We start from the raw sequence: 24,523 nt of genomic DNA, 5'->3' as shown, positions 1-24,523 counted from the left end.
GCAAGACATTCTGTCAATACTTACTAACCTTCAGAACATTACTGTCAGCACAGTACAGTGACGAGAGGCATCCCTTCTGTCTTCTTACATTTCATTTCACTGTTGCAAGCAATAAGTGTACTTACCTATCCATCACTGTCAACATTTCTTACATCTAAAACAAGTATTTTAACATATCAGCAACACACAGAAGGGAGTAGAATTCCCTTCCATTTCCCTCACTCTAATTCTAAAACCAGAAAATCAAATCTCTACTATAAAAATAAACTATAGACCTTTTGCACATTTAATTTTTTAAAAAAAATGGAAAGGGGTGAAAGGGGGTTATATGTGGCTTTTGGCTCATAAAGCCAAATGAGAGAAATGATGGCATGCTTGATTAATGTAGAATATCCACAGCATCCTAGTTCACAATTGCTAATGGAGATTGAAGCAGCCAGATTTTTTATAGGTGTCAAACAGCTGAATATATGGGTAGTTGATGCTGCCTCAGCGACCTATTGGCTACTTCAAAACTAGGATCTGCTTTCTGATTGTCATGTTCCAAATTGTGGGCGAGTCCTGGATAAGGATGCCTGTAAGCGTGAGGACTAGTGACCTGAAGTGGATGGTTCAGTCACCAGGTCAGGCTCAGTCCTGGCAGGCTGTGCTCTTAAAATCCCGAAGTCAGTGTAATAACATTGTACTGCAGTAGAAAGGAATGGGGAAGTAGATATCCAATATTGGCTTACAATCTTCCTGGACTTGAATCATCTGCTTGAACACTAATCTTAGTAATGTACTGTTAAGTTGATTACTGCCATAAATATACAATTACTCTATTCTCCCAGGGATGCTGCACGCCATATCAATGAACAATTCAGAAAATGAAATGTGGAACTGAAATCATTACAATGAAATCATTTTAAGTATCTATTACTTATTCACCTTGGAATAAATCTGTTCTGCATAGCCTGTGTAAGTAAACTCTCCATTATTTATATGCAGTGCAATTGTACCTTGAATGTATCTGTACTGTGGGGATTAAACAGCTGGTGTTTCCCAGATCCCAGAATAAGAGGACCAGAAGCCTTATTTTCTCCATAAACATACAGGGACACAGTTGCTGTTGTGCCAGCTGTTTCAAAACCTCCAGTGACTACCGTGATTTTCCAATCTTCTCCTGCAGGTAAAAACAAAATGAAAATGAGTGCCACTGACAGAGCAGTTTTATCTCGGGGACTACCATGTGCCTGGAGATCTGTGTAATACTGGCTTTATTGCAAACAATGCATCACTAAGTTTACAGAACAGGAGTAATTGTTCCATTAAGTAGGGAAGGTGGTGCTCAAAGGAGAGGTGGGTGAATGAGAAAATGTTGAAGACAAAGGTTGCATTGGATAATAATAAATATTTAAAGGCAAGATTGCATTAGATTCTACAGCAGGCACCCCCAAACTGCGGCCCTCCAGAGGTTTTGGCCTACAACTCCCATGATCCCTAGCTAACAGGACCAGTGGTCAGGGATGATGGGAATTGTAGTCCAAAACATCTGGAGGGCCGAAGTTTGGGGATGCCTGTTCTAGAGCAATGAGGTGCTTTTCAGATATGGTTGGATTACATCCCTGGCCACTGCCCATACTGGATGGGGCTGATGACAACTGGTGACCAACAGCACCTAGACATTGGCTACACCTGTTCTAGAGGGAATGCATCATGCATCTTTAACAACAATGCATTTCAAATGGTTACCTGCCTGTAATTGCAGTTGGTTGGACACTGACATTTCTGCATGCTTAAATGTATCCCTTTAGAATTTAGCAGGATAATACAAACACAATTAACTAGGACTAGGTAAGATCACTACTGTCTAGTACTGCATGCCTACATCAAAAAGCAGAAATTATGTTCACTTCAATCACTTTGGAGATTTTCCGCCTTTATTTGCAGCAGCCTCCATTTAGCAATTACAATTCAGTCTGCAGAGAGCAAACACAATTAATAAAATACCAACCCACAGACTTGTTAGTAATAAATGTCACAGTGTGTACTTCAGCTATATTAATAGGGAGGGGGAAACCTTTTGCTTGTTAATTGGTGAACAAAGGCGGAGTCTGGAATAACAGTCTCTCTTTTCGCCCACTTTTGCTTTCCCTTGCATGTCTTCTTTATCACAAGAGAGGGATTGATTGGCTGAGGGTTTGATTATCTCCATGCCCACGTAGGTGGAAAATGGGGCAGAGCCTCACTGGTAGATGGTTTAGTCTTCCCAGTCAATGCTGTATTGTGTGTATTGTGTCTTAAAATGTTCTCTCTCTCTCTCCCTCTCCCTCTCCCTCTCTCTCTCTCTCTCTCTCTCTCTGCAAGCCACATTGAGACTTGGAAAAGCATCACATAAATATTTTAAATAATTTGTTAGATGTTCCTTCCTTTTGTTAGAAAGCTCACTCCACTATGTCATTCAGAGGGACCTCTGCAGACACAGCACCAACCTTTGGCATTAGCCAGCCAAGCACCTTGAGTTTTCCTATGTCCTAAAGCTGGTATTTTCACAGAGGAGAACACCTTATCCTCAACTTAACCCCATGGATTGAAGACCCTAACATCCTGCAGGTGAGCGCCTCCTGGGTGTATTCTTCCCCATGTATTTTTTTTCTCCTGTCCTCTCAGTAGCTTGCCAGTCTCATCCCTCATCTCCCCCTGCCACTGGAGAAGTGGACAAAAGGTATGCACCCTAGATTTCTTTTGACACAAATAAATGAATCTACATACAGTATTTCGGCAAGGACTGGGATCACTTGCCACTCAGCGGCTGCATTCTACAAATGTCACATGCATGCCATCTGTAAATTGGTGCTCTTCAAGATCTGGGGATGTGAATAGATGGCAGCACATGCCTGAAAGTAGGGATACTGCAGAAGTTTGTGATTTAGGACTTGGGGTTACAAACACTTGTAACACTTGACTATGAGTCGGTATGTGAGTGTGTACTTGAGTGATGCCAGCCGCCTAACTTAAAACAGATATTGTCACGGTGGCCGGAGTGGACTACTTCAGAGTAACGACGCCACGCAGCTCTGCATTTTATTCTTTTATTGGTGCTGCGTATTTACAGTGCTCAAGTCATTGCTATTTACACGGAGTGATGTGGTCAGTCGGTTTCAGAACCTCCTAATGGCTTTTGGCGCGTCTTTCTCCAACACAAAAGCTTTGGCAGACCCATCCTCTTGCCCCTCCTCTTCCTGCGTAATTCTGGAGTTGGGGGGATGGGTCTTCCCCCCTTGCTTGCCCCTTCCTGTCCCACCTGGGACCCTGGCTCCTCTACCTTGCCTGAGCCTCGGACACGACTTCCTGCTTCCCCACTGGAATCGGAACTCTCCCTGCTTTCCCCTTTGCTCGGGGACGGGCTTGAACTCAGGAGGGGAGGGACTTCGCGATATCCCCTGTCCCTCACATCCACCCCCCTCCCAAGCTCTCCTTCACCCCTCCCCAGGCCCCCCCATGTGTCGGTGACGACTGGAAGCCTAAGAACTCAGTGCTCTCCGAGCCCGTTGGTGTGAATACCTCCCCCCAGTCCTGCGAGCCCCCCCCTTCCGCCTGGGCGGACGGGAATCCCAAAAAGTCCGTGGCGTCAGAGCTGGTGGGGGTAAAAACGTTCTGCCAATCTGCTCCTTCCTCTGACTGGGTGGATCTCGGTGACACCCATACCTCATCCTCTGGTTCCTCAAACTCCGCTTCCCAGCGCCATGGTGAGCTGCTCTCCCGTGCCTCCTCCTCCTCCCCCTCCCTTTCCATGTGCCAGGGCTTGGGTCTGTGGGGAAAGAGGGCGTGAAATTCTTCCACCAAGAATTCCTCCTGTATCTGAGTGGCTGGGACCCATTCATTCTGGGACGGTGGAGCATCCTCCCATGCCATGAGGTACTCCAGTCCCCCCACCCCCCACCTTGAATCCAGGATGGCCGTGGCCTCATTGAGTTGCTCCCTGCCTTCCCTCTCCCCCCCTCCCTCGGGGGTTTGTTCGCTGTCTCGGAGCCTGCTGCTTTCCCTGTACGGCGACAGCAGCGATCTATGAAACACTGGATGCACCCTCATGTCCTCTGGCAGTGCCAGCCTGTATGCCACCGGGTTGACCTGTTGCGTGACCGTGAAGGGGCCCAGCCTTTTGGGTGCCAGCTTTTTGCACCTCCCTCTGGTGGGAAGGCCCTCCGAGGACAACCACACCTTGTCCCCCACCCTGATGACCTCCCCTAGTCGCCTGTGGCGATCTGCCCCCTTTTTGTACGCTTCCTTGGCCCTCTCCAAGTGTTCTCTGAGCTGCTGGTGCACCGTCTCCAGTTCCTCTGCCCAATCCTCAGCCTGTGGGCCCTCCTCCTCCTCCTCCCCCTCCCTCTCTGGGAAAGATCTGAGGTCGCGCCCGTAATTGGCCTTAAAGGGCGACACCCCTGTGGAGACGTGCACTGCATTGTTGTAGGCAAATTCTGCTAGTGGCAGGCGATCCACCCAGTCCGTTTGCCTCTGGCTGACGTAGCATCTCAGGTACTGCTGCAGAATGGCGTTGACCCTCTCCGCTTGTCCGTTGGTCTGCGGGTGTCTAGCCGTCGACAAGCTGACCTCCACCTGCAGGAGGTTCATGAGCCGCCGCCAGAACCTGGAAACAAATTGGCGGCCACGATCCGAAATAACCCTTAAAGGTAATCCATGCAGTCTGAAAACGTGATCAACAAACAGTTTGGCTGTCTCTTCTGCAGAGACTGCCCTGGCACACGGTATAAAGTGGCACATTTTGGACATGAGGTCCACCACCACCAACACTGCGGTCTTACCCCGGGAAGAAGGCAGATCTGTGATGAAGTCCATGGACAGCACTTCCCACGGCCTGTGTGGCGTGGCTAAGGGCTCCAGCAACCCTGGTGGCGCTGCCCTGACCACCTTTGCCCGCTGGCAGGTGTCACAGCCCCGTACATAGTCTCGAACATCTTCCCTCACCCCTGGCCACCAGAAGTGTCTCATGACTAGGTGAGTGGTCTTGTCCCTTCCAAAATGCCCCGCCGTTGGGTTGTCGTGCATCTGTTTGAGGACCGTACGTCTGAGCTGGGTGGTGGGCAGGTACAGTGCCCCCTTGTAGAAAAGCAGCCCTCTGCGTTCTGCAAAGTCTTTTGCCTGCTCCCTCCCCCCTCTCAGTTCTCTGAAGATGCGGTTGGCAAAGTCATCCGCTGCCGTCAGTGCTGTGAGTTCTGCCTCGCTCACCACTGCTGCTCCGCAGGACCATGCCGACGGGGGGAAAATGTGACTTGGGGCTGGTGGCTCCTCCTCCTCCATGTACTCTGGCTTGCGGGAGAGGGCATCCGCCCTGACGTTCTGCTCTCCCGGGATGTAGTGTATGGAGAAGTTGAAGTTCGAGAAGAACTCTGCCCACCGTATCTGCCGCTGGTTGAGCACCCTGGCAGTTCTCCAGAACTCCAGGTTCTTGTGGTCTGTGCACACCTGGATGGGGTGCTTGGCGCCCACCAGGAAGTGTCTCCAATGTTTGAACGCAGCGTGGATCGCAAGAAGTTCTTTGTCAAACACGGTGTAGTTGCGCTCGGGCTGTGTCAACTTCCTGGAGAAGAAGGCACAGGGTCTCCACTCCCTGTTGGCGTCCAGTTGCAACAAAATGGCGCCCACAGCTTTCTCAGAAGCATCTGTCTCAATGCGTAGGGGCGCGTCCTGGACCACGTGGAACAGGTTCTGGTCCGAGGCGAACACCCTCTTGAGGCTTTCGAACGCTGCTTGCGCCTCTGGTGTCCACCTGAACTTCTGCTTGCCTCTCAGGCAGTCAGTGATGGGAGCCGTAACGCGAGAGAAGTTCTTGATGAACTTCCTGTAGAAGTTGGCGAAGCCTAGTAGGCGTTGGGCATCTTTGCGCGTCCTGGGGCTGTGCCAGTCCAGGATGGCCTGCACCTTGTCCTTGTCCATCGCCAGCCCCTTGTCTGACAGCTTGTAGCCCAGGAAGTCCACCTCCTTGGTGTGAAACTTGCACTTCTCCAGCTTCACATACAGGTGGTTCTCCTTCAGGCGCTGCAACACTTCCCTGACATCTTTCACATGCTGCACTGGGTCATTGGAATAGATAAGGATGTCATCCAGAAAGACCAGGCAGTTCTTGAAGAGGAGGGACCCCAGGACGTGGTGCATGAAGGCCTGGAAGCAGGCTGAGCCCCCTTGCAACCCGAAGGGCATCACCAGATATTCAAAAGAGCCCAGAGGCGTGAACATCGTGGTCTTCCATTCATCGCCTTCCCGGATCCTGATCAAGTTGTACGCCCCCCTCAGGTCTAGCTTGGTGAAAATCTTGCCCCTGCGTGCTGCTGTCAGGAGATCATCCACTCTGGGCATGGGGAAAGCCACTGGCTCTGTCACCGAATTCAGCCGTCTAAAATCCACCACCAGGCGGCGCTGTTGCGTGTCTTTCTTGTCCACCCAGAAGACCGGGCTGCCCCCTGCTGCCTTGCTTTCTCTGATGAACCCCCGCTTGAGGTTCTTGTCGATGAAAGCGCGCAGATCCTCCAGTTCCTGGTCTGACATGGCGTACAGCTTGGCTGGGGGTATAGTTGCCCCTGGCACCAGGTTGATCTGGCAGTCAAAAGGCCTGTGTGGGGGTAGGTGGTCGGACTCCGCTTCGCTGAAGACCTCCTGCAGGTCCCAGTACGGCTTGGGTATCGCCTCACCCCCTTTGACGTGCATGGTGGCCACCGTGGCTATCGGAGGCCCCTCCCCTGGTTGGTGCTGCATGCAATGTTCCAGGCAAAAGTCCGATCCAAAAGTGATGCATCTCTGGTGCCAACTGATGGAGGGGTCGTGGCGCGCCAGCCAGCTCATGCCCAAGACGATGGGGGGGTCTGAGATGGTGGTGACGTTGAATGCCAGTGTCTCTGAGTGCCTTCCCACCGTCATTCTCATGGGGGGGGTTTGATGAGTGATGGCCCCCCCCAGCAGCTCTCTGCCGTCAATGGTTGCCACGTGAAGGGGAAAATCCAGCTGCAGAAGCTGGATCTGGTGCTCTTCTGCAAAGTTTCTCGAGAAGAAGTTCGCTGAGGCACCACTGTCAATTAAGGCAAGGACTGTCAGGGGATAGCCATTTGGGAGCGTTAGCGTGACTTCTAGAACCACTCCTGCTCTGGGAGGGGTGGGCTGGCTCTGCTCCTCTCTGTGCGGGTGGGTGGGCTGGGGCTGTTGTCTGCTGACTGTGCCTGGCTGCTGCCCCTTGTCTCCTGCAGCCAAGCTTTCCCGTTTCCCTGCTGTGGTGCTGCGTCAGTGGGGGAGGGCACCACCGTTCCCGCCCTTCCTTGCCACTCCCTGCGATGTGGGCAGTCTCTGACGAGATGCTGGGGGGAGTTGCAGAGAAAGCAATTCCCGCCCTTTCCCTCCTTGCGTCTTGGCGCCGCTGGGGTTTGAAAAGCCCGCGCGCGCGCGCTATCAATCTGCATGGGTTCCTGGTCCTGGCTGGCCCCAGGCGTGGCTTGAAAGGGTTGTTGGGGGAGTGGTTTCTCCTGCGACCGTGGGAACCAAGCCCGCTTTGCGCGCGTTGCTTGTTTGTCGCTCCACCGGGATTCCTGTCTCACCCCCACCGCCAGAGCCGCTTTGCTCAGCTGATCCATATCACTGGGCTTTGGACCTCTCGAGAGCTCATCCTTCACCTCCTCATGCAACCCCAAGTAGAACGCCGCTTGCATTGGGGGGGACCCCAGTTCCCACCCCAATCTGTGCACCAGCATGGTGAATTTCGCCCAATACGCGCGAACTGTCATATTTCCTTGGCGTAAATTATGAAGTTCCTCCTTAGTCTGGTCCATATGACTATCGGACGAATACATCGTTTTCAAACCTTCTAGAAATAGTTTGACATTCTTCATGCAAGGATTCTTTGTTGCAATTAACGGTCTTAGCCACTCCCTGGCTGCCCCGGTAAGGTGCTCCACAAGAAACGCTACTCTGTGCTCATCATCAGGGAACTCATCGTGGTGCAGCTCAAGAGCATACACAATCTCAGTCTCAAAGCCTTGAAATTCCTTCGGGTCTCCATTGAACTTGCTAACTAGGGTCCCAGCTCTCCTTCCTGGCAGCACTTGGACTTGGGGTGCCCCTCCCGCCTTGTTTTTCTCTGCATCCAGCTTGTTTTGGAGGTCTACCGCCACCGCCCTTAATTGCTGCTCTTTTTCCTGAAGCTCTCTCACCTGTTCCGCAAGTTGTAGCCGGTCGTCCTGGACCTTCTTAGTCTCCTCTTTAGCTGCCTTCAATTCTCCCTGCGCCTGCAGCGATAGCTGCTGCAGTTCTAGCTGGGCTTGCTCCGCGATCTGCCGCCACTTCTCCGCCTCTGACACGCTCATCCCGGCAACTCCAAAGTAGCCCAAGAATGATTAGGAGGTTGCTGTCACGGTGGCCGGAGTGGACTACTTCAGAGTAACGACGCCACGCAGCTCTGCATTTTATTCTTTTATTGGTGCTGCGTATTTACAGTGCTCAAGTCATTGCTATTTACACGGAGTGATGTGGTCAGTCGGTTTCAGAACCTCCTAATGGCTTTTGGCGCGTCTTTCTCCAACACAAAAGCTTTGGCAGACCCATCCTCTTGCCCCTCCTCTTCCTGCGTAATTCTGGAGTTGGGGGGATGGGTCTTCCCCCCTTGCTTGCCCCTTCCTGTCCCACCTGGGACCCTGGCTCCTCTACCTTGCCTGAGCCTCGGACACGACTTCCTGCTTCCCCACTGGAATCGGAACTCTCCCTGCTTTCCCCTTTGCTCGGGGACGGGCTTGAACTCAGGAGGGGAGGGACTTCGCGATATCCCCTGTCCCTCACAGATATGATCCATAAAAAGGTACCCCACTGTCAGAGAAATAATATCTCTTCTTGGAAATACATGCAAGTACTGAAGACAAAGCTAGTTGTTTGAAAATACTATTTATGCATCTGTGTAGATGTTTACATAAGTAAGCTGTCATTTTGCACATATTTTTGCATAATCGGTTCAAATATTATAATTATCAATTCATCAGACAGTCTGCATTTGAATTAAAGGTAGTGGAATATAATTGCATATTAGGAATACACATTTTTAAAACTTTCTTTTGACAATATATTAAATGTTCATCAGTTTAGCGGCCAATGCAGGATAGTACTTCAACTGTGCTTACGGGATCCAGGTTGGACCAAATCACACATTCTCTCTGCTCTAGGATACAAATTCCACCTACCTGCTGATGCGCTTAAATGAGATTAAGTTTAGTCACTACTTGTTCACCTCCTAGATGGGGCTGTTTTGCTGTCCAATCTGCTGCCTGGCAGCATTATTATTTTTTCTTCAAGTGCCTGTTAATGAGATCCCAGACAATCCGGGATCATGTCATGAACACAACGTCACAAGGTCAGAGTGAAAGTAGAAAGCCTTGTAGACTTTCTGAATCAACTTTGTGATTAGATTTGGATTTATGATGACATCAAAAGGTGAATTCAAAATGAGGGCAGGAATGGGAGCTGTGGAGGTAATGGAACTACAAACACTTTCACCCCAGTTTGCAATCCCCCTGCCCTCAAAGGTGAGACTTTGGAAATAATCACAGAAAGCCCACCCCTACTCATTTCAGCTCAGCCTTAGTCTTGATTAAATGATAGAAAGCAGAAGATGAATTTACCGTTTTCTTCCTCTTGCATTTTCAGCTGATGATTTATTTGCATTTCTGCCAAAAATAAAACATCAGTGCAGTTAATAATAGAGTTGTCAGGTTACAATGAAAAGTGGAAGGAGGGAGGAGGTGTTCATATATTAACTCCTCTGCTTTTACAGAGGAAAATGGATCCTTTCACAAACCAATATGGGATTGCAGAAGCATTTGAAAACAGTAACCCAAAATGGTCATTTGACATGGTACACTAAATAAATGGTAATTACTGCTTTGTGCTCTTCCCATAACTCACTGCAATATAGAAGATCTGGTGGGATAGGTGCAGAAATATCTAGACCATTATACCTGTAGTGGAAACTGATCATTGGCTGGTCCCTGGTACTCCTGCAGTGATGGCCCCTTGCTGCTATTACCATAGAATAGCTATGCAAGGTCATATGCAGTGATTTGCAGGGATGAAGAGAAGGCAGGAAAGTCATGACAGTTGTTGGTACATATGCTCATGAATCATTACTAGCTGGAAGGCCAGAGGTGAAAGAGGCATTGCATTGCATTTACCTGCAGCAACAGAACTAACATATTGCGCAGTTGCAGATGAGACACATGCTATAAGTTTTAAGGGAAACAAGGGTTTCTGTCCTGGTGTTACGTAGTTTACATCTCTATGCTAATACAGGAGCAGAGGGCAAAGGCAAAGAAAAATTGCAAGCAGGAAGGGGTGCTTAACCCTCCCACCCCAACCTGGAAATTCTCCGTTTGTCCCAATTGTTTTATAACCCCCACCCTGCTAGTCTCTTAAATCAAGTGGGCCACTTGGCTTTCATTTTCCTTTGTGCAAACAGCTAATTGATTTACAGAGCAGTCCTATGCAATGTTACTCAGACGTGAGTCCCACTGTGTTTGGTGGTGCTTACGCCCCTCGTGTTTAGGATCTCCACCTCCATATCGTTTACCTTGAGCTGAGAGTTCTATTTCTGAATGAACTGTGCCTTGGGAGGTAAATGGCAGCCACCTGAGAGTAGGAGAAGAGAAAAAACAAAATGAAAGAAAGAAAATGAAGTAAGTTTTGTTATTTCCATACGTAGCATTAGTCTAACTGGGATAATTTCTTCAAGTGAACACATTGCACAGGATAGGAATTGTTCCATAAGTCCTACAAAGCTTTTAACATTGATAATGAAATATTTGCATGTGAAACACATGCAATTATCATACAGCAGCCCTTAATTTATGGGAAGCTTGGGCAACACACCCTTGCAGAAGCAATGAAAAACACAACAGACTATTTCAGAAATACTAAGTTTTTTGAAATGACTATCATTATGTTACCTTTTAATATGGTAAATAAATATATGGTTTCAGCAAACAAATCTCATTCTGGTACAGCTCTTTGAATTATAGAATGCTGTACCTTTTATCTCACTAAGTACTGCTAATTTGCCCTATCACATATACATTGGCTTTGCTAAACTTGAATTTTAAGCCCATCCTAAGCAGGAGCAGAGCCATGTAGGTCACAAGAAGCATAAAGAAGGTAACTGCAGTATCAGAAACTCAATTTCCAATGAAACTCCAGATGGCGCATACATATCTGGAACTATCTAAGCATTTTTCCCTTTCCAAGGATGCTTTGTATCAGAGATACATCTGTCTGCTTCCTTCACAGAAGGGAGAAAATAGTGCAGCAGCCAAGGGGTCCATTGCAAGGGAGGGCCCATGAAGTGAAAAGAGTCTTGAGCCAGGGGCAGGTGGCACCAATGTTGGTGGGAGGTGAGTAGCTGAAGACAAAAAAATTGGGTCTGAAAGGTGAGACAAGGTTTTTAAAGTTTTGGTCCTAGCAGGAGCACCATTTGGGAGCTCTGTTTTAAGGCAGCAAGATGCATCTCGCATCCTCGAAACACTAACAAGTACATTTGACTTGGAAGAGAACCATTAGGAAGGCAAATGAAAGAACTCAGCACCCTGATGGAGATTTTTAGCTTCAAGCAGGAAAGGGCCCTAGCTAATCAAATATATGAAGCAGCTGATTACTTCAGTGCTAGATATTGTGAAGGACTGATTATTATATATGCACATATTGCTCATGCAAAACTAAAAGATTAAAAAACTGTTAGGCTTCTGAAGTTATTCAAAGTCATGCATTTTGGCAGCAAGAAGTATCTTGACAGTCAACAGGTTAAGAGTGGTAGGGAAGACATGGCCTATGCTGGAGGAGTTTTTTATGAATAAGGTAGCTGGGTGAAAAGGAAACAATCTTAGAGCAGGTGTGGGAGCTTGTGTTGTAAACGGTATTGTATTTCTGTAATAGGGAGGGAGGGGACACAGGTGGCTCTGTGGGTTAAACCACTGAGCCTAGGGCTTGCTGATCAGAACGTCAGCGGTTCGAATCCCCGCAACGGGGTGAGCTCCCATCGCTTGGTCCCTTCTCCTGCCAACCTAGCAGTTCAAAAGCATGAAGTGCAAGTAGATGAATAGGTACCACTCTGGTGGGAAGGTAAACAGCATTTCCGTGCGCTGCTTTGGTTCACCAGAAGCGGCTTAGTCCTGCTGGCCACATGACCCGGAAGCTGTCTGTGGACAAATGCCAGCTCCCTCAGCCAGTAAAGCGAGATGAGCGCCGCAACCCCAGAGTCGTCCGTGACTGGACCTAATGGTCAGGGGTCCCTTTACCTTTAATAGGGAGGGAAGGTCCTACTGAAGTCCCATCTGTCCTAGTTCTGCGTGGGAATGGGACAAAAGCCATCCCATTTCCATGTGAATCTTTAATATAAAATCCTTTCAAACTCCATACAGAAATGCAAAGTTGCTTCTTTTATAGTACTGATGAGATGGTCCAAAGGCTCCATCACTGCCTCTGTTTGTATTTCAAAGTTGTTTTTTTAAAAAAGGTAATCAATTTAAAACTTTTAAAGAGGCATTAGCATCCACTTAGGAAATAAGGTGTTGGGAAAGTTACTTTTAGATGAAGACTTTTAATGAAATACAACCTTTCACAGTTGAAAATATATTCTGAGTTTTTCTCAGGTTCTCTGATGACTACTTTCTCACAGTACCAATACTGTGACATGCTATAGGCCTTGCAGCACAATAGCACCTTCTGTAGTCTTCCAAGTGACACAGCTTGTATTTCAAACCGATCGACCTAAAAGACAAGAAACAGGTTCCATATACATTTATGCAGTCAATAATAATCAAAGATCACAACCAGCTCACTGCTGAAACATTACTGTATGCTGCAAACACTACTGAGAAAACTTGATTAACCACTTCCCAAAACTCATGCAAGAATTTTCATTGGCTTTAAAAGGAAATTATATCTTCTTGTTAGTAATAATTAGTCTCTATTTATATCCCTTCTAAACAAAGAACTATAAAATATCTCAACCACAGTCCAAAACATTACAGAGGAAGTTATTATTATGAGTGGGGAAGATGAGAGAGAATTACTGTGGGTTAGCTGTCCCTCTCCAGGAACAGCCATATCTGGTGAACCAAACAAAGCTGGTTCTAGCTGAAGCCTCAGCCTCAAATAAAAGTGCTGGATTGAGGAATACCCCCATTTTCAATGGTACACATTCACATGATCTATCTGATCAAAGCATATGAAATTATGATTCTATTCCCATTCAGAAATATTATTTAATGGAAATTTTACTGAGGTCCTCAACTTAAAATAGAGTTTCTAGAAGTGTTACTAACAAAGTTTTTCTGATTCTGTCTGCATTGTTTGGCTTGCAGTTCCACAGGTGAATTTCTAAGATACTGAAAGTGTAAGCCACATGAACAAATCAGTTAACCTGAACTATCACATTCTCTCGTCTATCTTTTCTTCACTTTTCACAACCATCCCAAAAGTCTTTCTTGCTGCCTTATTTTTCTCTGTTCTATTTTTCTTCAATTTCTTTCATCAACTATTTATAGGATCATGCTTTTCCTGATACTGATATTATCTCTCAAAAAAGGTATGCAAGGTACTATAGTTTACCTAGTGTAAAGAAAGTGATGCAAAAATTGACTCAATTTCCTTCAGAACTAGTGTTAAGTATGCTGTGTATTAAAACCACTTTCAGTTGGTCTGAAATGGGAGTATACTGATTGTCTTCAGCAGGCTTACCATTCCTCTCTGAAATTTCACCGCCTTGTCAGATTTGTGAAGGAGTCTCAAACCAGAATCTCCTCTTTCTCCATATATGCAGAAATAAACAGAAGAATCTGTTTCAGCATCTTCCAAGTGCCCCGTGTACACATAAACCTGGTAACTCACGGCTAGAGAAGACAACCAACATTTTAAAAGACGCAAATAATTTGAAACCATACAACCTGAGTGTAATGTCATGTTATACTTAGCCTTCAGGCTCATACTTAAATACACAGCATGCATCGTCAACCTACAACTCATGGGGCATATAAGAGGCCCTCCCTGGGACCTACCAAGTTCTATTCCTCCTCTGGGGCCAGGCTTGAAAGAAATCCTTTTTTGTGCATGTCCACACATGTATATGTGGTACATACATGCACATACATAACTGTGGTACATACACATTGTTGTGCCCACAACAGTTTCGAAATGGCAGCACCTTCCATAAATACATGGGGTGTGTGTGTGTGTGTGTGTAATTGTGTTTGGTTTGTTTTTGTTGGTGCTTCATAAAGCGATTCATAAATGAAATCAAATAAATAAATAAGTATACATGGATACTATTATGAAGCCCCGCTGATTTGAATGAGTGGTTGGCATTGACTGGATTATGCCCAGTGCTCTTTGTGAAAGCCATCTCATTTGGTAATAGTTGTAATATCTGTGTATTCATTATTATGGTTCTGTGGAGAAAGAATATGCTATTACATGGATAAAGGCTTCTTCCCTTTTCCACTACTGGAAGTTCACACAGAGTATCTCCATTCCCTCTGCTCCTTGACAACCATTTGTTTGCTGGAAAATTCAGAATTTCTCCGCTCTTTAGATGTTGTAGGATTACCTATGAAAGGAGGGAAAAAACAGCAAAAATCTTTATACTTGTAGTTTCTATCACTGTACTTCTCTGCTGCACTGGGATGTAACTAATATAAATAGATAAATTCCACTTCAGAAATTGTCAATGACTATCCATTATAACTATTAACATACCACAGGATTTTTCTGGAAATAACCTGAGGATTAATAATGGAAAGGAAAGACAACAACACAAGAACACCCACGTTCAAATAGTTAACCACAGAAGGGAGTATCAATTTAATTCTTTTTTTAAAAAAAAATTGTATTTAAAAATTGAATATTTTCATTTTGACATAGAATTTTCAGGTGCTATTTTGATGGCTTCATTTAATGGCATTTGATGGCTTCATTTAATGTTTACTGGCACAGCTTCTCCGCAAGGGCAAATGTTAGCTGCAATGCCAGAAAACACAGTTTTCCTATTTGTTGCCTTGATGGAAAGTCACCCTTTGAAAAGCAAAAGCTACTGTTATGAGTCTTGGACTCAGATGTTAAAGAAAACTGAAGCAAACAAGACAAGGTGTTGGGGGGGGGGGAGAATCCCTGAAATAATTGGAGCTGAACTGAGCTGTTTCCAGTACATCTGGGCTTACTGTTTCTAAAGTTCTGAAGTTAAGGTCCTTGAGCTGATGTTGGAAGCTATTGTTACTACATGATTCAAGTTTTCAGATTTCAGCTTGTAAGCTAAAATGTCAGAATAAAACATGGGCATGCCACTACAGGAACCAGCTACCCAGGCAAGACACAGATATGTATTGACTTCCAAAAGTGGCGTACTACATTGTAGCATGAATGAATATTCCAATATAATACCAGATGCTGTGAGCAAAACATGAGAAAATAAGTGATTTGTTTTATTTTTTAAAAACCATATAGACAGGGTTGTGGCACTGGGGCAATTTTACGACCTTCAGGGTTTTGCCGTGCTTGTGAGACAAAACAGGATGTTACTCCAGCACAATTGCGCTAAACTAAAGAGGGTGATTTGTGCACTAAAACAGACTTATGCACACAAATCATGTACTGGATTAGAACCAGAATGCCTGCAAGTTCGATGCATATTGAAATGCAGATCTCATCTATCAGCATCACATCCATTTCAACAGGGTGATGTTCAGACACTTATGTGGTGCAGAGAAGCAAATTACAGCGTTGAAATATACTCGGAGTCGAGAGTGAATTTCATGCTCTTTATTCAGCTCATAGTCATCAAGGAGAAGAAGAGAAGAATGCCATTTTCCCAAAACCCTCTGCTTATATACATTATTTACACAATGGGCTTTGCGTGATTGGCTACTTCAGGGCTACACCTGTGGGCCAATCAGTTTGTGGATTGACTTCTGCCAGCAGCCTGATTGGCTGCTCCTGCAGGCCAATCAGGTTGCGGATTCACTTCTGCCAGCCGCCTGATTGGCTGCTCCTGCAGGCCAATCAGGTTGCGGATTCACTTCCACCTGGAGTTGGATTGGGTGGCTCCTGCGGACCAATCAGACTGCTGATTCTGGATCCTATTGTTCTATGATTCAGCTCAGTACATAACAAGCGTACATTTAGATGCAGATCCAGTTTGCACCCATGCTTCTTGATCCAATGAATGATAGATAAGAGCAATTCATGGGTAAAGGCCTTTACTCAAGTCATGGACATCAGAGCCAGATGCCATACAGAACCGCTGTACAAAGATTTTGCATGGAAGTAAACTGAGCAGAGAAGGGGCATAGTTAAGAACTGATGAAGAGAAAACACAAACAATGATTATGGCTGTTCTTGAGTATTTAGAGGGCTCACTTCGCGTGTTCAAAGCACTTCACAATCAAATACATTATCATGTTGTAATCTTTGCCACAATTTTGCAAGGGAAGCCAATATTATTAATTTCCATATTGCATAAAGGAGGCTGTCAGAGTTAGTCACTTTGCCTAATACCACTTAGGCAGCAATCCTATGCACACTTACCAGGGTGCAAAGGCTATTGAGCTCAGTGGGACTCCTGAGTACAGAAGAGTAGGATTGCAGAGTTAGTGATTTTATGGCTAAGATTAGATTTGAACCACAAACTTCTCAACTCACATCCTCGGCAACTACAGTATATAAGCATCGAATAAGCACCACTGAAATGAATACTGATTATATTACAGCAGTGCTTGGTGGAGTGGGACCATTAATGCCTTGCAAGTTTTAAATCAAGCATATGAATCAGCCTTTATAGATCACATACACTCAGGCGGTAGAAATGCATGTTATGAATGAAAACATATCAGTTTCTTGGGTGCCTCAAATAAGAGCTCTGAGGTTGTACTTATTTATAAAAACAAAACTAATACCAATAAATCACCTGCATCCCTTGACAATCAACAGTGAATTCAATAAGTAACTTGTGATTTTATAAATAACTGACAAATGTTCATATAGTATACTGTATTTTATTAAAGGAATGAGTCCTAAGCCTTAATAGCACAGTCACAACTGGAAAGTGTTTTCTTTTTTAAAAAAGCACTTTTTGTTGTGTAATTGCATGTAAGGAGAAAAATTGAGTGGGCTTTTAGTTAGTGAGTTGAACCTGAGATTCAGAGTATATCAAAGCTCCCTTTGCATTGTACCTAACAACAAACACAATGTCATTTTAAAATACATGCTTCTTAATACTGCATAGTGAAAAGCTGTGCTTTTCTTCTTTTTCCTCTTAGATAGAAATGTTATATAAGCACTGCTGTTTTTAGAATGGCTAGTCTAAAATGGGGGGGGGGGTGTTCCCAATAAAATGAATCATTAACCAACTATAGAAGCACTCAGAATAAATCTTACCTTTTCCAACATCCATTCTGGCTGTTTGCTTGTTCCATCATGCCCTATTCTGATTTTGTAGATGTTTCCAATATGTTTTATTTCAACCTGAATTGTGACAAGACAGATACAATATATCAACTATGGTTAACACAACAGGCACAATAGGGGGGGAAACAGCAATTCTGTACATGGCCTGCAGCATGGAGTCACCATTACGCATACAAAGTGCCATTTGATATGGACATACATATGTGCACACAACAACCTGCTTTTCATTATTTTTCCATCACATCCTATATATGGTTGTGAATAGGGTGGTTAGGGTGGTTAATCAGAATGGTTAGTCCCCTGATGGCGAACCTATGACACGCGTGTCAGCCCTGACACGCAGAGCCATTTTCAGTGACACGCGGAAGGGGCTCCAAACAGCTGGCGTCAGAGGCAGGCAGCAGCAGAAGCAGGGAGAGGCGCCTCTCCTAACCGCGGCTAGCTTTGCTGCGAGCCGGGCAGTGGGCGAAGAAAGGGTTAACTTTCAGGGAAGGAACTCAACTGTCCCCTCCCCCACACAATAAAGCTCCTTGAAATTAACCCACTGCAGTCTCCCAAAGCAAGCAAACACTGACAGACGCCCAGGAGGCAAAGCAAACTCCGTGGAGTTTCTCTCTGGTTGAGAGAGTTAAAAACAACTATTAAAAATTCTAAGTCAGTGATAAAAAGCACATGCCAGTATGCTACATATTATCCCCCACCTCCACTCTTAATACATAGACCCCCCCCCTTCGTTACACACACTGAAATCCCCCCTTTACTCCTGTACTGAGTCTTTGGCTTTACAAAGCCCATTAAAATCCCATCTGAAACCTCCCCCCCAAAAGGTCACTAATAGACAGGTTAGTTAAATAATTCTCCCTCCCCCTCACTTATCTTAGTTCACAGCACCCCAAACAAGTTAAATAATATCAAGACCAACAAAAGAAAATGACTGACAGATGAATAAAGAGGTCACTGAGTGGGTAAGTTAAATAATTAGTTTTTGTTTCATTAAATACAATTATATATTACAATTATACATTTTGTTATTTAAACTATAAATATCGCAAAATTATGATTTTTTTTCTCGAAGTGACACACCACCCGAGTTAGGCTCGGTTTATTGGCGAATTTTGACACACTAAGCTCAAAAGGTTGCCCATCACTGGGTTAGTCTATAACAGTTTCTGTTAAAATATGGGAAGCCAGTGTTCAATGTCTTAGTGTCTCAATATGGGGTCCTCCACCCCTAAGAATGTGACAAAGTCGGAGAGACTGACTGATAAACATCAAACCTTGTTGCAAATTTGACATTAAGAGGTGTGTTGCAAAAGAGAGAGAGAGGGAGAAACCTAAGGCCCCTTTCAAGCCCCCCTCCCCAAAGCAGCAAACAACTCTCATCAAAACAAAATGAAACAATTATTTTAGCCTAATTTTCTGTGGGGTGAGAAGCATGGATTTTGGGGATTGAGAATGCCTGCTGGTTTTGTCGTTTCAACAGGTACTCAGTGTAATGAATCCTAGCTCCTCGGGTGAGAGAGGTGTGTACTTCCAGCCCAAGTTCTTCACTAGCCTGATTTCCAGCTCCTTGTGGCATTCTGACAGGACATGACACCTGGCACGGGCTGCTGGGCATGTGCCAAAGTGTGATGCTGCCACCTGCACTTCTGGCTTTTCAAGGAAGAAGCTGTTTGAAGGAGTCAGGATGGAGACTGTTTTTGTCTCTTTGATATATTACCTGCCTTGGCCTTGTGAGCTGAACAAGACAGAGAGATCAGAGGAAAGATTGGGTGTTTGAATTCTGAATATCAAAAGGCAGAAGAAACAGAGAAGTAGTGATTTAGACCACAGTGATATAACTTGGTGAGATGCATTCATGTTTAATAATGATATAACTGTTTCTTAACTGACTGATACGATTGTCTACTGATACATCAGATTAACTGGTTGTGATGAATCTGAACAATATTAATTGCTGGTAATTAAACACAGATAATTGACTAAGATTAGATGAAGATGATAAGTTTTGTTACACCTGGGATTAGTCATTAAAATTCCCATTTGTTGTTTCTGTAGACAAGCAGTACATTGTTGGGGGGGGGGAGTCTCAATTCACTGCATGTGAATTGAAAAGCTTTCTGCAGTTTGAGTACAAAGGACACTTTTTCCAGTCCAGCTCTATTCCATTTATCTCAGGTGTTTTTGAAGCTAAACTACTACCATTATTAAACCCAAAAATAAACCACTTCATGTATGCACTGCACTACAAGAAGAGGTTTTCAACAGTTAAAAAACAGATCTTCTGTCAAATTATTTATCAAATGATTGCTCTTCTGAATAAAAACTGGTGGCAGGTCCCCCTGATATGTTTTCTTTGTTTTTCTGCTCAACCATCACTTTCTACCTCAAATAACTTATTAGAGTAGCTTTCCTCTTAGTTCCCATTTTAAAAACCAGTCAGTAACACCGTCCACTCATCCTTTCTGCTCATTTATTACAATACTTTTCTCCATTGTATAGAATGGTAACCTACCAAGACAATGTGCTGGCTCACATATGTTGGTATCACATGAATGGGCCTTGCACATGCAGCCTTCTCCCTTCCCTCTCAAATTCTAGTTTTACTCAGTTACTTCCACTTTCACAGAAACCACAGTTTAGTATCACACTTGAACTAGCAAACTATGGTTTAAACTAGGGTTGTGCACCAGATGTGGCTGAGTCTGATTCTAAACCAAACCAAGTTGATTCAGATGGATCCAGGAATCAATTGGATTAGATTGCGGCAACCCTGGTTCACTGCAGATAGGATCAGATCCACCTGTCAAAGGGGGTGGTGTCTGCTGGTAAGGAATTTCACAAGGAGCCTGTGTCCATCTTCTTCTTTCCTCCTCTCAACCAACTAAACAAGGACTTGTGTTTGGGGGAGATGTAATCCCACGTCTCCTTCCTGCTTACATGTTTAGTTAGAGTTTAGAACTCTGATTAAGCACATGGTCAGGAGAGGGGGAAAGGAGATAGAATCATAGAATTGTAGACAGTGGAAGGGACCATGAATGCCATCATGCCCAACCCCCTGCAATGCAGGAATATTTTGCCCAATGTGGGGCTCAAGCTGAGAATAAGAGTCTCATGCTGAGATGCACATCTTCTCCCCACCTATGACTACATTACTGTGCAAGGCCCCAAACTGGTTTGGAGCCCACTCCAAAGTGCTGGATAAGACCCCGAATAAGATTGGGGGTGCTTTGCACAGCCCTAGTTTAAATTATGTAATCAAACCAAGATCATGCACACCTGTTTCCATTTCTGCACAAGTGGAAATAACTGATCAAAAGGGAGTACCTAAAGGAGAGGGGTGGAAGGAGCATGGCATCATAAGGCTTGCTCATGTAATTTCAAAGCTGAGATTCACATTGGCCATGAACTAATCTAAGCACACTGATTTCAATGGATCCATTCTGAGTATGGATACCACCTCCAGAGTTCTGTGTCCAAGCAAGCCCTACTGCTGCAAACCTCCTGGAACTTTAATTGGGCTCCTTTTGTTCAAGACCTATTGAAATAATTTGATATTGCAGAACAGCAGTTCTTGCTAGATTATTTGTGCTGTTTACTTGCAGGGTAAATTCTGCCATTATGCAGGGTACACACTTATTGGCATCCAATGCTCCCTACGAAAAGCCAGAGAGACAGTTCGTTCATCCATGGTTATTCTTCTTTCCCAGAGATTCATCTCTCACTCTCTCTGTTACATTGTCTATTGTTTCTCAGACCCTTCCTTTCCAGGTCTGCCTTGTATGACTGCTTCCCTTGGGTCTTAAGCCTTCCTAATTTCTCCCACTCAATTGCAGTTCCTATCTAGGTCACAGCTAACTCCATCCTTCCCATGATGCAATACAACCACGTCTAATTGCTTGCAACATTAAGGAACTAAGAATCATACCCTGTGCCTGCTTCTTAGTTACTGAGACAAAAAAATGTGTTTGCAGCCTGACAGCTATTTAGCAAGTAAGAAGATCTAGGATGTCAACTAAAGAGTTTGTTGGGGGAGCAGCTGCTGCAAATAACTCCCCTACCCCCATTCTTATCTATTATGGTGATAATGCCAATAACTTTCAAATCCTACTTCAAATTTCTAATCACTTTAGCTTGACATGGATGATAGCAAATCAGAATAAAGAAAGTGGAGAACAGCAAAATCTATAATTAAAAATAAATGTGGTTTCTGTGGCTTGCAATATTCATAGGAATCACAGGTACTAGATAATGGTGTAATTGAAGAGCCAGTCAAATCCTGGTCACATTCCCTATCAGACCGTCTTTGTCTCTTTAATGGCAATCTTTTATAGAGGCATTGGTTATATCAGGCATAAAGCAAAATCAGGTCAGCACGAAGAGCTTGAATGCCCAGGGTACTGACACACAGACACTCCCCTCCCCAGTAAGATCAATATCCTCAGAACACAACAATACTAGGTAGTATCTGATTTGTGGCAGGTCAATATACTCGTATCTCAGGGAATCCATGTATTCTGAGAAAGGTAGTGCTGCAGACATGCTATTACCTATATTGGTTATGAATAATTCACTAGTTGAGGGAGAGGAAATCCCAGACATCTTTAAACACAGGTTTCAAAAGCAAAAATCTCCAGAACTTTCACTGTGGCTATTTATGCTACACAAAGCACATAAATAGTATGTAACAAGAAAAGCTATAAACATCCCACCTATTCTACACAATCAGATTTTAAAAGACCCTCCAATACAAGTTTAGGTGAAGTTTGTAAATCTTTTCAGTCTATGGAATAGAATAGCTGGGCTGTTGACTTGCTATTATTTAACAGCATTGGGTTCATTTGCAACAAATGTAGTGAAGGCTTTTAGCCATCCCTTCTTCATGCCAACTTCCAAGGGATGACTGTATCTTTATTTGCTTCATGTAAATCCTGCTGCAGAAAATTCATTTTGTAGATCTATTTTTCTAATTTCGAGTAGCAGATATATCTATGACAAATCTGGTTGTCAGTATGAATTCTAGCATGCTCTTACTATGCTTAAGTTAATTTCGCTATTCTCTGCTTTGTATTATTAATCTTTCTTTCTTTTTAAAAAACACATTTATGTTTTCCTTCTGATTACACTGTTTCCTGGGTTTGAATTTTAAAGGCTGCAAAAAATAATTATTCATGTTTTGAGTGAGAGAGAAAATATAATTTGCTCTGTGGCTCATGAGACTACAATTGATTTGGCTTGCTGATGTCAAGAAGCTACATAATGTTTCTTCACGTGGGCAGATGTAGTAAGTGGCACTGTCAATAGCCTGTTGGATTTCAGGATCACTATCAGATTTTTCAGATCAACATTTGAAGGTGACACAACAGCAGCAGTCAATCCACATTCCAGAACAGTTTAAACAATTTGGGCAGCAAGTCTAACCTTTATGCCTGGCAGCCAAGCCACAAAAACGAAGTTCAAATCACCACAATCTTTACCTCTCTGGATGTTCAAGCAGGTTGTTTATTAAGGTCCCTGGGAGTGAGGAGAGGAGAAGAGAGCCAAACTACCACAGCCAGAGACAGATGAGGCCAAATCAGAAAAAGCCAAATCCCTACACTCTCCCCTACATTACTTGCCCCACAGGCATGCCATTGAAAACAGAATTTTCAACCATCATGTGTAATCTGAGGAACACTACACCCTGTGATGTTGCAACATCACCTTGTTAGTTTCTGTGTCCCTGAGCATGGCAAGTCACAATGGGTAAAATGTCCCCAAATATTAAGGGTGGGGAGGGGAGCGCTCACCAGAGTTTATAATCCTGTGGCAGGCATAACATGCAATGTGGTCCTAGCATTCACAGCTAGAAAGGACTGGGTCTTCCAGATTTGATAGGTGTTGAAACCCACCAATAGAAAGCCTAAGACCTAAGTGAAACATCAGCATCCTTTCTCTGTCAGTACAGCCTTGGCAAAGGCACAGAAAGAGATTTTGAGTAGCTCACTACACCCTATGAGCTACATGAAAAAATTCTTTCTAACCCTCAGAAAGAGTCACTCCTGCTATGATTAGAAAGGGTTTTGTTTATCCTGTCCTTCCAAGGGCAGTTCCAATAGTTCTAAGACAGTTCTAACATGAAAGCAGTATGGTCCAGTTCCAGTTACTGAAATATTTTAGTAAAGTGGGTCCTAAAATTTCAAGCTGGCGTAATCTGCCTACAATTACCTTGTAACTTCTTATAATGAAGCCCTTTTCTCTCTCTCCTTATTTCTTTCTGAAAAGCAACCCTTTTATCACTCTTCACAGACCCAGCTATGAATTACCTCTTTTACATCACTGTTCACAAGATGACATTTCAGTACCAAAAAATGTTGCAGAAGCAATATATGCCTTTCCTTAGACAAGATGTTTACTTTCCTTTCATTACCTATGATTTCGACAAAGGCATATTGTTTTAAAGACAAGTTTTCAACCAATTGCCTATAACTAATTGTCTTAAAGAAAACAATTTGCTTCTGCAGTTTCCCCTGCTCTCAGAGATATGGCAGGAAAGAGAATTCCAGCTGCCATTTCCTATATACATTCAGCTGATTTAATGATGGATCCAAAGACATTAGATAAATTTATTTGAGGCAGTAAATATAGGAGGAAGTTCTTCTCCCTACCACTGGAAAGAATGATCTTGTGTGGGTAGGAAATATGTTGCAAAATAATATTAGCTACCTGGAATACATCTTCCATCCTGGGTAGAAACAGCTGTTCTCTGTTGTCCTTGCCAAGAGCTATTGGTCCAGCAACCCCTTTGTCTCCATATATCCAGAGAGTGACATTTGCTCGGGTTCCTGCATTTCCTGTCAGCACTGACACTTTCCATTTATCAGCTGAAGGAAAAGGAGACTCGCCATCTTGGATATTTCTCATATCCTCTGTGAAGGACAGAATGTCAATAGTAGTTCAGGATAAACATGAGTCTGAAGGCCTTTTCCCAAAACACATGGGTAGCAAATGACAGAGAACTGAAAACAACCACAATATGAGGTATGTGCAAATCACAGTGCTCTGGATAACTGAC

At 44.3% G+C, this 24,523-nt stretch overlaps 1 protein-coding gene across 4 annotated transcripts in view; it reads right to left on the bottom strand.

Moving 5' to 3' along the window:
- Positions 1 to 24,523, bottom strand: part of RP1 (RP1 axonemal microtubule associated) — a 192,610-nt gene that overhangs the window by 102,092 nt on the left and 65,995 nt on the right. For all 4 annotated transcript variants that reach the window (XM_035125531.3, XM_060277835.2, XM_035125532.3 and 1 more), the window contains 8 exons: positions 24,175 to 24,377; positions 17,440 to 17,526; positions 14,485 to 14,617; positions 13,753 to 13,904; positions 12,626 to 12,780; positions 10,592 to 10,650; positions 9,648 to 9,692; positions 999 to 1,162 (listed from right to left, as the gene is read on the bottom strand). In XM_035125531.3, coding sequence (XP_034981422.3) covers positions 999 to 1,162; positions 9,648 to 9,692; positions 10,592 to 10,650; positions 12,626 to 12,780; positions 13,753 to 13,904; positions 14,485 to 14,617; positions 17,440 to 17,526; positions 24,175 to 24,377 — 998 coding nt within the window. The remainder of the gene's footprint in view (positions 1 to 998; positions 1,163 to 9,647; positions 9,693 to 10,591; positions 10,651 to 12,625; positions 12,781 to 13,752; positions 13,905 to 14,484; positions 14,618 to 17,439; positions 17,527 to 24,174; positions 24,378 to 24,523) is intronic.

This window comes from Zootoca vivipara, chromosome 8, assembly GCF_965207765.1.
Source record: "Zootoca vivipara chromosome 8, rZooViv2.hap1.1, whole genome shotgun sequence".
NCBI lineage: Eukaryota > Metazoa > Chordata > Lepidosauria > Squamata > Lacertidae > Zootoca > Zootoca vivipara.
Note: the sequence above shows the minus strand (reverse complement) of the source record. Positions and strands in the feature narration are given on the sequence as shown.